Raw genomic sequence first — 14,968 nt, forward strand, 5'->3', positions numbered from 1 at the left:
TTTTTGTTTGTTTTTTTTTATACCAAATAATACCATATAGTTAATCTAAAAGTGGTGTTCCGTTTTGCAAAGCAAAGCTTTATGTCGTAAAAAATAGTAGTGTCACTCGCTTGGCATACATAATGGTGACTTTACCAGCTAACTACACTAGTAATTCTTTTAGCCCAGACATTGTCTGAAAAACACTAAACATCATGCTTTTTGTCAGGAATTAATTTTTCCGCTTGATAGTTTTAAAAGCTTTTGTTTCCTGAAGTTTAGATAGGATAAAACCATGTCTATAAGTACAATCACAAGGTTTGACCGAGCCAAATTCGCTTTATGAAACACAAATCCAATAAACATAAGTGCTAACAAAATATTAAGAAGATTAAGCAAAGATAAAAAGTGATATAAAGCAAAAAGAATGTATTTTGAAGCAAGATATGGCAATTTCTGACCATTGGAGATGACTGTAGTTCATAGTGATGAACCCTGAGTGAAGAGTGAGAGTGAAGGGGGCTCGGAGGGATGTAAATCTATTTCGGAGGTTTTCTTTCGCATATGTCTTAACTTCAGGTGCTTCGTATAGAATAATGTGTATGAACTTGAACTGATTTGCAAATCTTTCATATTTAGTTTTATGTGCTTTGTTCGAAATTTTTTGCGCACTTTTCCTAGCGTCCACAGTTTTTCCTGGCTACTAAGGAAGTACTAGCTGAATAGGTGGCTATTGGCTAATTGGAAGGTATTGAACGATGTTTCAAGCTGAAATGCTTAGACCAGATCAGTTGACTCGAAAGATGGTGAGAGAGACGTGCTCCAGAGCAGTGTTGCAACATTGGGCATCGAATTTGTATTTTGGGGTTTAATTAAGTGTCTGAGATTATGCTACTGAACAAAGTGTACTTAAAAAGTACTTCAGTTTTTAGTACATGGCTTGTGCTTTAGCACGTTTGAATTACTTAAGCATGATTTCTTTGGAATATTTCTTTAGTTGAAGTTGGACTGTTAAGACTCGAGCATAATAGCATTTTCTTTAGCAGTCATGTCAGCCGCTGGGCTGATTTAGCAACTATAACTGGAGTATAGTTTATTATAATCTGTCTTGTTTAGAACGAAATCTGTCTAAACAGTATTTGAGTTTTCGAATCGTTGGCCCTACACCCCTTTCTTCCCTCCCCCTCCCCCTAAGAAAAGAAGAAAATAATAAAATTAAATTTTTCAATACAATACTCGTGTAGAAATGAGCACCATTGCATAGGACTAAGATTAACAGTCTGTTAGAATTAATGAATATTTACGCAATGTCTTAGGAGATATTTTTCTATCCCAATATTTAACTGGCTCTCATATTTTACACTGATTCATAGTTGCCACTTCTGTGACATTTAGCCTTCCCGGACGATGGGAAGAATGTTGAAAATCTTGCCCTTAATTTTGCTAAGTAGCTATTAGACGAAACAACGACTCTTGTACATTTCTACTGCATCGCTGAAAATCTTATTGCTGTAGCTTAGATCCCCGGACACTCATGAATAAAGAGAATGAAAAAGGATGTATGGTAATTAAGCTGTATTTTTAGGATCAGAACTTCTTATTTACATCTCCAAAGATGCTGAAAATGAGCTCTTTGAGGTGAAAGTTAGGTGTTAATTGACTATACCTGGTTTAAATCAAAATAGGGTGGTTCTTCAGGAATGTAACACTGCATTGACTGAAGATTTATTGAGAATAAATAGAGAAAGGTTTCAGATGGCCATGGTAGCCAAAACAAGAACTAGAAACGTGCGGAAATATCTTACAAATCTCCCTTTAGGTGTAAAGGTGTACCACCCATTTGTCAAATGTGTTCAATGGTCAAGGAGAAAACGAGTTATCTATTACAAGAATTCAGAGCTGTAATAAGAGAGAGAAAAAAAACAGGAGAGTGGAAATATTCGTTAGATTATTGTCAGCTTCAAGAAAGTTATCCTACGAAAGTGCCCTTGAGCTCTTGAATTTGCCCACCTTATTTGATCAAAGACATGAGCTAATAATGAAATTTGGGAAATCACTATTAACAAACGTGAAGCATTGATCCATACTTCCACCAACCGCATCAATCAGTATATATACTAGGCATTACAGCAAACTAGAACCAATCAAGTGCCGTACGAACAGATTCGCAAACTCCTTTGTACCATATCTACCCAGCACAACACTGTGCTGGGTAGAGAATTTAGAGTGGCGAAACCCTATATAGGCCAGTGTATTCTCCTGATGAGCCCTTATGTTGGGTGTTGCCTCTGAATTTTCACCCACTACGTACCTATACTGCCCGAATCATCCTATATTCCACCGTATTTTAATATACGTATTTATACGTATTTTTTGTCCATATTTAATATTCTAATTTTTGCTACGGTTTCAATGATTTTTAGTATTATTACTAGATAAGGTTTTTTGTGATTTGGTAAAATTTATAATATTTAGTTTACCTATTGTTGCTAAAGGGAGGGATATATTAACAGGATAAGCTTGTTTTGGTTTTACTTGGTTGTTTTACATTTGCTGTGTTTTTTTCTTTCATAGGCATATATTTAGGGGGTGATACCTGACGCGGGGATGCCATGGATATTCTGTGGTAGCCACAACACTGTGCTGGGTAGAGAATTTAGAGTGGCGAAACCCTATATAGGCCAGTGTATTCTCCTGATGAGCCCTTATGTTGGGTGTTGCCTCTGAATTATTTGTCTATATTATTATTTTTTCTATTGTTTGGTAAATGACGACTTATACTTATTGACGACATGACTGCCTGTCCATGGATTATTCTTTATGGTTGATTGTGTGTGGCTATGCTGTTTGACCTATGTGATTGTATGGATGAGTAGGGTTAAGGCCTCATTCAAGTGCTGGTCTATATTAATCACTAATTTAGGAAAACAGTCTTCCTTTTCTCCTTCTGTCTCTCTTTTTTTTCTTTTTTTTTTGTGTTTGTGCTGTTGCATTGGTGATTTCTCTTTTCATGATATTTCGTAAGAACATTTAACAAGTGAATTGAAAGTTGCATTATATGTTGTAATTGTATCTAACTAGTGACCATTTTTTGATAGTAAAAGTAGCGTAATTTATCGTTCATTTTTGAGTGCTACGATAGCTATTTCAATAAACAAATACGAATACGAATTTATGACGTCAGAAGGCGACGGTTTGTAAGAGCAAGAAGGCCACCGCCCTATTACCAAAATTGTAGCTAATGTTTTTACCATTGGGGATCTTATGGCAAAGAGTCTTGTTGGCCTGTGACTTGATGTGGGCCTTGGTCTTTCGTTCGCTGTATTCCAGTTGTAATTCGTGATTACACCATACAACAGACGAGAATTCTTCAAACAGAACATCGCTTCATAAAACAAAGGACGGCCAATGAACCTAAACTTATCTTTTGCAAACATGGGATAACAGTCAAAAGGGCTTGAGGCTGGAATCTACTGTGCCAAATCACCACAAATTCGATGAGAGGTAGCTAGTCGTTTTGCAAAGGTTTCTAATTAATTCTGCAGGACCAATAGCTGCAGCCAGTTTTATCTGTAAAGTGTCATGCCCAAAATCAAATGACCTACGCCACAGTTTTTCTGGAATTCAGCTACTGTACCGCATGAAAATCCTCTAGTAGTTCCGTGTTCTTCTCTATCTTATTTGTTCTCTAGTAATTTTGTTAAAGACTTGTAGTTCTGGTAGAACTCTGTAGTTCTGGTAGAAATTAGTTATTGTGCTGCTGATACTTCTTTGTATGCCCTCGTGGAAAATTATCAAAACGTAAAATTGTGGTTTTGTGCACGGCTCACTGTAAACTGCGAAAAATATATATATTTAATTCTAATTATGAGGATTTAGTATTTGTGTCACCGTTTACTTGTCTTTTTGATAGTCCATTGTGTCAATTGTGCGCAGACAGACTTTTCTCAACAATTTAATGCGTTTTATTTCCAGAGGAACTAAGTTTGTACAGTTACCGTACATAGTGAAAGGAATGGATGTCTCTTTTTCCGGCCTTTTGACGTATTTAGAAGAAAGAGTTGCCAAACTCTTAGAAAGTGGTTACACCCAAGAAGACTTGTGCTTTTCTCTTCAAGAAACCATATTTGCAATGTTAGTTGAAACTACAGGTCTGTTTTTTTTTTTTTTTTTTTTTTTTTTTTTTTTTTTTTTTTTTTTTTTTTTTTTTTTTTTTCTCAGATTCCCTATACTCGATCTTAATTTGTTTTAATACTTTATAAGATAGTATATTGTGCTTGAAACAAGGGCATATGGCTTTAAGCTTTGTTTTCTACCAAAAAAAAACTTAATAATCCTGTAAAATCGGTATTGTATTAGCTGACGTTAAAATGTCCTTAATCTTAAACAATAATCTAAAAACTTGAAATTTCTCGGACTTCTTTCGACTTAACCATGTTTGTAGTGCATAGTAATAACTACTTAAATCATGCATAATCGACAACGAATTTTGAGATCAATAATAACCTGCTGAATAACCTGCACATGATAAGGACTTTTGTTGGGCCCCCCTCCCCTCTGGCCGATCCCCCGTGCTTCGCCACATAGTAATTTAGATATAAAACTTACATTCTGTTGTTGATCGCCCCAAAAAACTATTCCTCTCATGATCCCCTCCATCCCTATCTCGGATCTGCACTCGCCTACGTTGCAAGTCTCTGTGCCGACATGCAGGAATACTAGCCAGGATAAAATCAAAACAACTTAGGTTTTCAGTCTCTTTGCGTCCACCTTATGTTATCTGATGTCCTCCTATCCACCTCGCATAGTAAATGTAGAAATCCTTCCTTGCAAGCTTTAAGTGTGACAGGGACTTAGGCAACAGAGAAATACCCCTCCAAAAAAAAAACAATATATATATATATATATATATATATATATATATATATATATATATATATATATCTATCTATCTATATATATAAAAATAAGTTGTCTGTCTGTCTGTGGATGGATGGGTCAGGTGACGTCACCTGAAAAAACTGGATCAGGTGACGTCAAAACTGAAAAAACTAAAAAAAGGCAAAAACTACAAAAAAAACTAAAAACTAATAAAAAAAATAAAAAAGCTAAAAAACTAAAAAAACTAAAAAAGGTAAAAACCAATAAAAAACTAAAAAAAAAACTGAAAAAACTAAAAAAAGGCAAAAACTACAAAAAAACTAAAAACTGATAAAAAAAGTAAAAAAGCTAAAAAACTAAAAAAACTAAAAAAAACTAAAAAAACTAAAAAAACTAAAAAAACTAAAAAAAGGTAAAAAACTAAAAAAAATAAAAAATAAAAAAAAAACTAAAAAAAGAGGAAAAAACTGAAAAATAAGCTAACATAAAGGTAAAAACCAATAAAAAACTAAAAAGAAAAAAAAGGAAAAAACTAAAAAAAATTTTCATCTAAAAAACTAAAAAAAAACTAAAAAAGGTAAAAACTAAAAGAACTGAAAAAGAAAAAAATAAATGACGACACTCAAAGAGAAAGCGACCAGGACAAAAGGAATGTTCGATTAGCAATCAACAAAGCACCGGGAAACAGGGAGTATAAATGACGACCAGGACATAAGTAAAAAAAAAAATTAACAAAACTAAAAAGAAGGTAAAAACTACAAAAAAACTAAAAAGAAAAAAAAACTAAAAACTAATAAAAAAACTAAAAAATCTAAAAATCTAAATAAACTAAAAAAGAAAAAAAAAAGGAAAAAAATAAAGGAGAAAAACAAAACTAAAAAACGAATGTATATACAGACCGGTACACCGGGATACAAATGACGACCGGGACACAGGGAATATAAATGACGACCGGGACACAGGGACACAACTACAACGGGGACACCGGGAGAAACAGGGGGATATAAATGACGACCGGGACAAAAAAACTAAAAAGAAAAAAAAAACTAAAAACTAATAAAAAAACTAAAAAATCTAAAAATCTAAATAAGCTAAAAAAGAAAAAAAAGGAAAAAAATAAAAAAGAAAAAAAACTAAAAAAGCTAAAAAACTAAAAAAAACTAAAAAAAGGTAAAAAACTAAAAACTAAAAAAAAACTGAAAAAACTAAAAAAAAAGGCAAAAACTAAAAAAAAAACTAAAAACTAATAAAAAAACTAAAAAAGCTAAAAAACTAAAAAAACTACAAAAAGGTAAAAAACAATAATAGTTATATATATATATATATAAATCCCTGTCCCGGTGTCCCGGTCGTCATTTACATCCCCCTGTTTCCCCCGGTGTCCCCGTTGTAGTTGTGTCCCTGTGTCCCGGTCGTCATTTATATTCCCTGTGTCCCGGTCGTCATTTGTATCCCGGTGTCCCGGTCTGTATATACATTCGTTTTTTAGTTTTGTTTTTCTCCTTTATTTTTTTCCTTTTTTTTTTCTTTTTTAGCTTATTTAGATTTTTAGATTTTTTAGTTTTTTTATTAGTTTTTAGTTTTTTAGTTTTTTTATTAGTTTTTAGTTTTTTTTTCTTTTTAGTTTTTTTACTATTATACAACAATAAAGGCAATAAATATAATATAAATTAGCAATCAACAAAGCACCGAGACAACAATGACGACCGGGACACAGGGAGTATAAATGACGACCAGGACATAAGTAAAAAAAAAAACTACAAAAAAACTAAAAACTAATAAAAAAACTAAAAAATCTAAAAATCTAAATAAACTAAAAAAGAAAAAAAAGAAAAAAGGAAAAAAATAAAGGAGAAAAACAAAACTAAAAAACGAATGTATATACAGACCGGGACACCGGGATACAAATGACGACCGGGACACAGGGAATATAAATGACGACCGGGACACAGGGTCACAACTACAATGGGGACGCCGGGGGGCACAGGGGGATATAGATGACGACCGGGACACCGGGACACAAGGAATATAAATGACGCCCGGGACACTCAAAGAGAAATCACAGACTGGAACACCGGGACACAAATGACGACCGGGACACAGGGAATATAAATGACGACCGGGACACAGGGACATAACTACAAAGGGGACGCCGGGGTGCAGAGGGGGATATATAAATGACGATGGCGACTCAGGGAATGGTCGATTAGCAATCACCATCAACAAAGCTCAAGGGCAATCATTAGAATCATGAGGTATAGATCTGAATACGGATTGTTTTCCCATGGACCATTATATGTTGCATGTTCAAGAGTCGGTAAACCTGAAAATCTATTTATATGCACAGACAATGGGACAGCAAAGAATGTTGTATATTCGCAAGTTTTACGTAGTTAAAAACATATATATATATATATATATATATATATATATATATATATATATATATATATATATATATATATATATATATATATATATATATATATATCTATATTCACAGGTGGGACATAGGGACACAACTACAATGGCGCGTAACTAATATGGCGCGTAACGACTTACGCGCGCGGGGGGGCTTGGGGGGGGGGCGCGAAGCGCCCCCACCAACTAGGTGTTGGGGTGGCGCGTGTGTGTATAAAATAACCTTCGCTATAAAATTTACGCTAAAAATTTTTTTAGCGCATCATAAGGGTTTTTGTGGGCCCCCCCTCACATCTGGCCGACCCCCGTGCTTCGCCACATAGTAATTTAGGTATAAAACTTACATTCTGTTGTTGATCGCCCCAACAAACTATTCCTCTCATGATCCCCTCCACCCCTATCTCGGATCTGCACTCGCCTACGTTGCAAGTCTCTGTGCCGACATGCAGGAATACTGTGTGTGTATATAATAACCTTCGCTATAAAATTGACACTAAAAAAATTTTCGTATAAAATTAACGTCGCTAGAGTCTTTTCAGTCATTGAGAAATTAAGATCATGGAAAAGTGTAGCACTTTTCCACTATAGATTTCGATAGAAATACTTAAAGCCTTCGCTGACAATCTTTTTAAACCTCTTTCCTTAGTTTGAATGAAATTACCTCTGCTGGTTAGTTATCAAATTGATGGGAATTAGGTTTTCTTATTCCTGTCAAAACGTAGATGAGTGACTATAAGTAAAGATAATCGCAAATTCTGAGTTTAGGCAGTTTTGGCACTTACTTTTCACATTCACCACTCAATATTTTGTTTACCTTATAGTCATAATATGTAAAGGTATGAAAAACCTCATACTTAGTTGAACATTATAGCAGTGGATCTAATAAACTATATTTCATTGGTGGAAAAGCTCTTTTTATTCTACTAATACGAATAAAATCAGAATAATAGTGTCTTTCCTTTCAAATAGGACACAAGCAGTTAAATATATAAATGTGCATTCTGATCCTGTTCCAGTTTACAATGGTGTGCGCACTGTAGATAAATTTAACCAGTAGGGTTATAATCAAAAATATTTTTCTACTACAGTCTCGGTGCCTATAAAAGCTTCACCCATTTTCTCTCCCATCAACGATTCCTCATATATTTGTCAGTCACTGAATGATTGTGCGAATTTGTGTTAATCATAATTGCGAAAGCAGAAAGAAATGTGGTGGGCCGGCGAGCTGGTTCGCTACTGTCTCATCTTACAGGTATGACTTAACTGAGTTGCCCTATCCAGCATTTCTAAAAGGGGGTTTGGATTAAATTTGATCAAATACGAAATTCCTAGTGCTAACTTCTAATCACTACTGCAACAGGGAGCTGGAATTTCATAAATAGTGGGGGAGGGATCCTCGAAGTGGTGGGATTATTTGAAATTTGCCACAAAATGTTTTACCACAAAGGGGCAGCCTAGTAGTTTTAGAACAAATTATCTGTTAGGTTTCACAATAATCTGTGGTTTTAGATAGTAATATTGCGCCATGGACCGTCAAAACTTTTTTCTTCTTGGTAAGGAGAAATATTCCCTTGAATTTTTTCTCTTTTATGCTCTTTTTTGGGCCATAAAAATATCATTCGAAATTCAATGTAGGACCCTTGTTTTTCTTCAGTTAACTGGTGGGATAGCCCTATCCAAGAAAATACCAAACCTCTGAATAAGATCTGTTTTCTGTGAAATACTTATTGAGCTTTCAGAAAATTTAAGGACTTGAAAAGAATTGCGTATTTTAAGAAAAATATAAAGCAATGCTTGTTGTAATTATTATCGTGAATATTCTGCCACGAACTTGCATATTACGTAAAACTTCTCATCAGAAAGCCCCTTTTTATTACTCTAAGTTCACTCACACGATTCTTTTCTTTATCTTTCCAGTATCGGTTTACGTGCAAGTTTAGTATAAAACTTGGAATATTTCATCACTATGTCAAGATTAATTAAAATTACTTAATCATTCTAGCTACCAAGTTTATTGTCAGCTGCTTATCAAACTTTTTTGTCCAGGAGCCAGAGGGAGGGGGTATGACCCCTCACTAGATCCACCAAGGGCCTTGCTTGTATTATTTACTGTAGCTTAATTGTTGAGCTTTAATATGACATAGCAAAAGACTTTGGCAGATGCCAAAACAAACGATTTTCTTTGGTACTTCCGTGTTATATGGTACACACTTGATAACTTTTTAACGGGAAGATCAGGCAATAACCAGTTTTTACGGTCTTTATGCCAGACAATCAGCTTTGGATCGGTGGAAAACTACATTTCAGCTATATTCTAATTGAATATTTAATTGGTATTTTGGTTTAGATTAGGCTACGTATCTAATATAATGCGTTCTGGACGACCCCCTTCCACAATTCTTTGTTGTTGTTTCCGTAATTCTGTTAATAAAGTACTATATTTTCATCATATTTTGGTACATTTTATTAGGATTAACTAATTTCACTTCTCATGTGTGTACCATATAATACGGAAGTACCTTTTCTTTTTTGGAGAAAGGAAGGGAGTTGAGTTTTTTCTTCTTTTATTCTTTACATTCAGTCCTCGTTTTAGCTGTCTTGGCATAAGTACCTCCGCTTTCTAAGAAAATTTTCCTCACTTAGGTTTTGAGTGGTAGCTAACAGAATTTTATAATGTCCCTTTCTGCTTCCGAATATGTTTGTCTTATCCGCCTTTAGAGCTAGAACCGTTATTTGGCATTTCACCTAGATTTTTACCTTGATTGTCGTCATAAATCCATTCTTTGTTTTTTCTTTCCATTCTCAAACCAATCTTATCCTTACCTTTTGCATTATTACAGCCAAACCAAATATTTTCCTTTTTCTTTTTTATCCCTTCAACGTCTTGCATTCTTCCTTATACCCTTGACGTTCGATTTGTCTTATTTCTTTTTCTTCTGTCCAGCCTGTGAATAACTTTGTCACACGCGTGCCTACCCATGAAAAAACCTAATATCGTTTTTGTTTCTGCGTGTTTATATTTTCCTCGAAGCAGTCGTATCTTGGTCTGGCTTTGTCTAATGGTTGAGATAGGGAATGATCACGCTGTTATATCTATCTACAGTGGTTGTGTGCTAGGGAGCCTTGTTAAACCCAGTTCTATTCCTTGCAATGATAAACTCCATTGGTGTTTTTTATAGATAGAGGGATGTTTGGTGATGACCTAATTGTTTTAGAGATATTTTGCAAATATAGAAGAAACAGTTCAAGGGATATTTTAGAACAGGTGTCAGATAAAACTGTTACTACCGAAGTGAATGTCAGTCCTTTGAAGTCAGTTATCCTAAATTCCACTATTCGAGGATTTTCCTCTCATTTGTACACCCAATCCTTGGTGCCTAAGAATTATCTTTGATGAAATTGAAGTCCCTTATACCCTTTTGTCGCAGAAGCAGTCTGGTCATCATCGAGGCCAGGAGAACAAATTTTTTTTTACCTTGGTCCAGTACTCCCCTTCATACCTCCTGGACAAGTTTACTTTTCTTTTGGCATTTCCACCCTTAGAGCTCACCTTGTTTTTTTATTTTTTCAAATTCCCATTTTTATGCCAATAAGATTTTCCACTGAAAGATATGGAACCTTTTTTTTTTCCTGCACAAATAATATGTTGAATAAGTGAATCTCCTCGTCTTCTATCCTCCCATCCCCCTTTTTTATCACTCATCGTGTTTAGCTTATTTTACCAATTTTGAACATTCTATTTGTTTAAATCAATAGACTCCTAAATTCCTTAACATCATGTGTTCCTATATTGCCGAAAAAGAAATTATTTAACAATCCCAGTAGTTTCTCTCTTCCTTTTTATTTTTGCCTTTTCCGTCGGTTAACTCATCTTAGTGCTTTTACTTACCGACTTTAAATTCACAAATTTGAATTCCCCAAAATTCTCTGAAAATAGCCCGAAAAACTGACCGATTTTTTCTGCTTTTTCTTCTTCTTTTTCAAATGGCATTATTTTGCTGCAATACTGCCTCGTTATGTCTGTCTTCAGGAAAATGAAAAGCGATTATTTTGGTTCATAAATTTCTCCTATTTAATACAACGTGGATACTTGCACTCAGCGGAAAGTTATAAGATAGTTTCGTTTTTGGCACTTTGGCCTAAACCTTTCACTGTATCGTGTAATTTCGCCTTCCGTTAGGAAAACAAAGACGAATATGGGGAGTCTAGCAGGTCTTCCTATTTTGTGAAACGTGAATTTTCTTGCTTAGGGGAAAACAGAAAGGCTGGTTCTAGGACTTCAACCAAGCCTGAAGGCTTTAAAAAATGAATCTACATCGCTAGTGAAAAATGGCCATAGTTAGTGTCATCTAAGATACATACATATTAGGATAGTTCTTAGAACTACATATATAGTAGTTCTAAGATATATATTTGCTTTCTATTAGTTATCGTGCTTTGTATTTCCTTGGTTACTAGCCGTATATTGATTGCTAGAATTTCCTGTAATTGTCATATCTGAAATCCAACTTTCCCACTTAAAATAATCGATCAAAATACTGATGTCAACTTTACATATTACAGAGAGGGCCATGGCACACTGTGGTAGTGAAGAAGTCCTTATTTGTGGTGGGGTTGGATGTAATCTCCGATTGCAAGAAATGATGGGTCAAATGTGCAAAGAAAGACAAGCTAAATTATTCGCTACGGATGAAAGATTTTGCATAGACAACGGCGCTATGATAGCCTGGGCTGGAATAGAAATGTATAATGCTGGGATTACAACTCCACTTGAGCAAACTACTTGTACGCAAAGGTATTATTTGCTTATTTAAAATTTCCGGTTGCCTATGCAAGGAACTGTAAATATATAATCTATAAAACAGAGATGTCAAAGACATGGCCCAAGGGTCATCAGTCTCCTACAATTCGTTTAAATATTGCTTGAACTGTCTATAAACAGCAGAGAAATTCTGAATTTGAGCAAAATAATCTAAAAGTAACTTACGTACCCTTGCATAAACAGTGACTCAATTTGCATTTTCAGTATCTCTGAAATCTTTGCAACAAGCAAAATTAATGCTTGTATTACATATTGTTAGGCTCTGGATGAAAGAGTATGTCTAAGTTCATACTTTTACACTGGCAAAATGTGGTAATTAAGCCTTTATCCGAAAAGAATTCTTCCGATAAGTTCGATCCAAGGAAACCGTGTAGCATCATGGGTAGGGTATGGCGTAAAAAATAACTATGGCGTACAAAATAATTTCTAAGAGTTATCCTCACTCTTTTGCTTGGAGGGGGCCTATTTAAATTTTGGGTTCGGTGTCTGAGTTTACTTTTGTTTTATTTTGTCCTTTGGACCTTTAGTCAGGGGGGTCTCGACTAAAATATCCGCATGTTTCTCTTTCCTTTTTTCAGTGGCTGAAAACATTATTGTTTTTCTTCTTCGTAACTTTTCCATTTTGCCAGACGTACAGACAGGGTTCTCATCTGGTGAAAGAAAATTACAAAATTTTAGTGATTTACTGAGTGATTTAGTAATTTTCTTCAATAATTAAGGGATTTATGTGCTTGATTTCGAGATTTTTTGTTTGTTTAGGTAATAAAAAAAAATCACTAGGGGTGGCAACCGTGAGTACAGAACACTGCCGCTCCCTACTTCATATGAAGCAAATATACCTCAGTAAATCCTAGCATCAGCTTGAAACTGCTTGAGAACTCTTTCTTAGCTTCTTAGTCGATCACAAAAAGTAAGTGTTGTCTTTTTGTTTTAAGACGAATATGTATCATTCTTGATTTTTAGGTAAAGGTATTTAGCCAAGTATCAAAACAAAATGCATTCACCGTAGTTTCAATAGTCGCTGACATATTTCAGCCAGAAAGGTGTAAAAAATTTTCAATAAGGTGTAGTTTTTTATTTTGTTTTCTCACTCTTTCATCTAGAATTTGTTTGAAATTAAATAAAAAAAAAACTAGTTTTTTTTAACTGAAATTAAGGAGCGACATCAAAACTTAAAACGAACAGAAATTACTCCGTATATGAAATGGGTTGTCACCTCCGCAATCCTTCGCTCTTTACGCTAAAATTTGACTCTTTGCCACAATTCTACTTTTTAAAACAATTAAAAATTGTCAATTGCTCAATTACTAAAATCAAGGTATGATTTCAGTATATACAGTTATAAATGCCATTGTATAAATGTAACATTGATAAATTAATCCTCATAAAACTCAATTTAACCTCCAATCAAGAAATTGGAGGTTGGAGAGGCTTTTATCTGATTTGTGTGGCCATTAGGTGGATTTTACGTGTTGCCTCAGGCCTGAGAAGACACCATGCGTATTCTAAGTTGATTCTAAGCGTTGATGATAATCTTGATGATTCTAAGCGTGTTCTAAGTTTCTTGAAAAGGGTGCTGTAAAGTTTTTAGTTAGGGAAAATAATTTTTTTTTAGTTTTTGTGACTTTAGTTAGTGATCATGTTGAATGTGCTGCTGCTTGTCTTATCAGAAGATGAGGCTGTAGCGGTAGCTACAACCTCCAGAGGTTGTAGCTACCGCATAAAAAAAACTCCGCCTAGAGAAGCCTCACAAATTTAGGGACTGCATGAGTATAACTCCCTCACATAATAATCCTTTGCTCTTTCTTCTAAACTCTGATCACCAAAATTTGACACTGTTCACAAATCAAAAGAAATTTCAAATGAGTTGAAGTCTTAAACTCATTCAAACAAAAATTTTCAATTAGTTTCTGTTATCAACAGAGCTACAACATCCCATTAAAGTACCAACCACGGCCCATTGTAACCAAAAATTAAAAAGTGCATTTAAAAAAAAAAACTGGAAAGTGAGCAAAATTGCCATCTCTGGCCGATTCAGGAATGCTAAGCATTATCTAAATTATTCTGAATAGTAAATGTCATTTTGAAAACAAATTTAAGGGAATTCGAAAAATAGTCACGAGAGCCCTAAAATATGGCCTCGGATTGAAACGAAAATTTGTGGATACAAGATGAAGAATGCCCTCATAATCGTAAGTTACCACCATGAAGGGCGTTATAGTATAACTATGTGATCACATAATTTACAACTGAGGCTCGACCTTTTTATTTTAGATTTAAGTTCAAATATCTTTCAATTTCCTTTGTTTCAGGTATCGGACAGATGAAGTTGAAGTACTATGGCGAGATTAGCCACATTGACTGTATTGTTATTTTACTGAATGTTTTCACCATAAACTATTTTAACATGAAATTTTATTACTTTTGGATTGCCTTTGCCTTTGGACGTTGAATTTTGAAGAAGTAATTGTCAAGCTGTGATTGGTTTGTTTACGAAGGGTTGTTGGTCTTGATATCATCGATTCAGACATTATGTGAGGAATTCTGAAGAAACTTTATTTCAAAAATTTTAAAGCTAAAGTCCGTTCAAAGCTAAAGCTCCCCCAAAGAGAGCGGATCTGGTCCGGTACTGTCAATAACATATCTAGGACTTCTGATTGTTCTTATTACAAAGTTTCATCCAGATTTCTCAACTATAAGTATTTTCCAAGATTTTCGTTTTTCAAGATAATCCCTCCACTCACCCCCAGATGGTCAAATCGGGAAAGAGACTATTTCCAATTTTGTCTGGTCCAGTCCCGGATACTCCCGCCAACTTTCATCGTCCTAGCTTAACTAGAAGTGCCCAAAATGGCAAAAAGGACT

General features: G+C 34.6%; 1 protein-coding gene across 2 annotated transcripts in view; it reads left to right on the plus strand.

Moving 5' to 3' along the window:
* The window catches only part of LOC136042535 (probable tRNA N6-adenosine threonylcarbamoyltransferase), a 45,232-nt gene extending 30,716 nt beyond the window's left edge, over positions 1-14,516 (plus strand). For both annotated transcript variants that reach the window (XM_065727496.1, XM_065727497.1), the window contains exons 5-7: positions 3,955-4,130; positions 11,845-12,076; positions 14,416-14,516. In XM_065727496.1, the coding sequence (XP_065583568.1) occupies positions 3,955-4,130; positions 11,845-12,076; positions 14,416-14,455 (448 nt within the window). In that variant the 3' untranslated portion in view covers positions 14,456-14,516. The remainder of the gene's footprint in view (positions 1-3,954; positions 4,131-11,844; positions 12,077-14,415) is intronic.
* Positions 14,517-14,968: the final 452 nt, after the last annotated feature.

The sequence above is a fragment of the Artemia franciscana genome, unplaced genomic scaffold (assembly GCF_032884065.1).
Source record: "Artemia franciscana unplaced genomic scaffold, ASM3288406v1 Scaffold_1424, whole genome shotgun sequence".
In the NCBI taxonomy this organism is placed as follows: Eukaryota; Metazoa; Arthropoda; class Branchiopoda; order Anostraca; family Artemiidae; genus Artemia; species Artemia franciscana.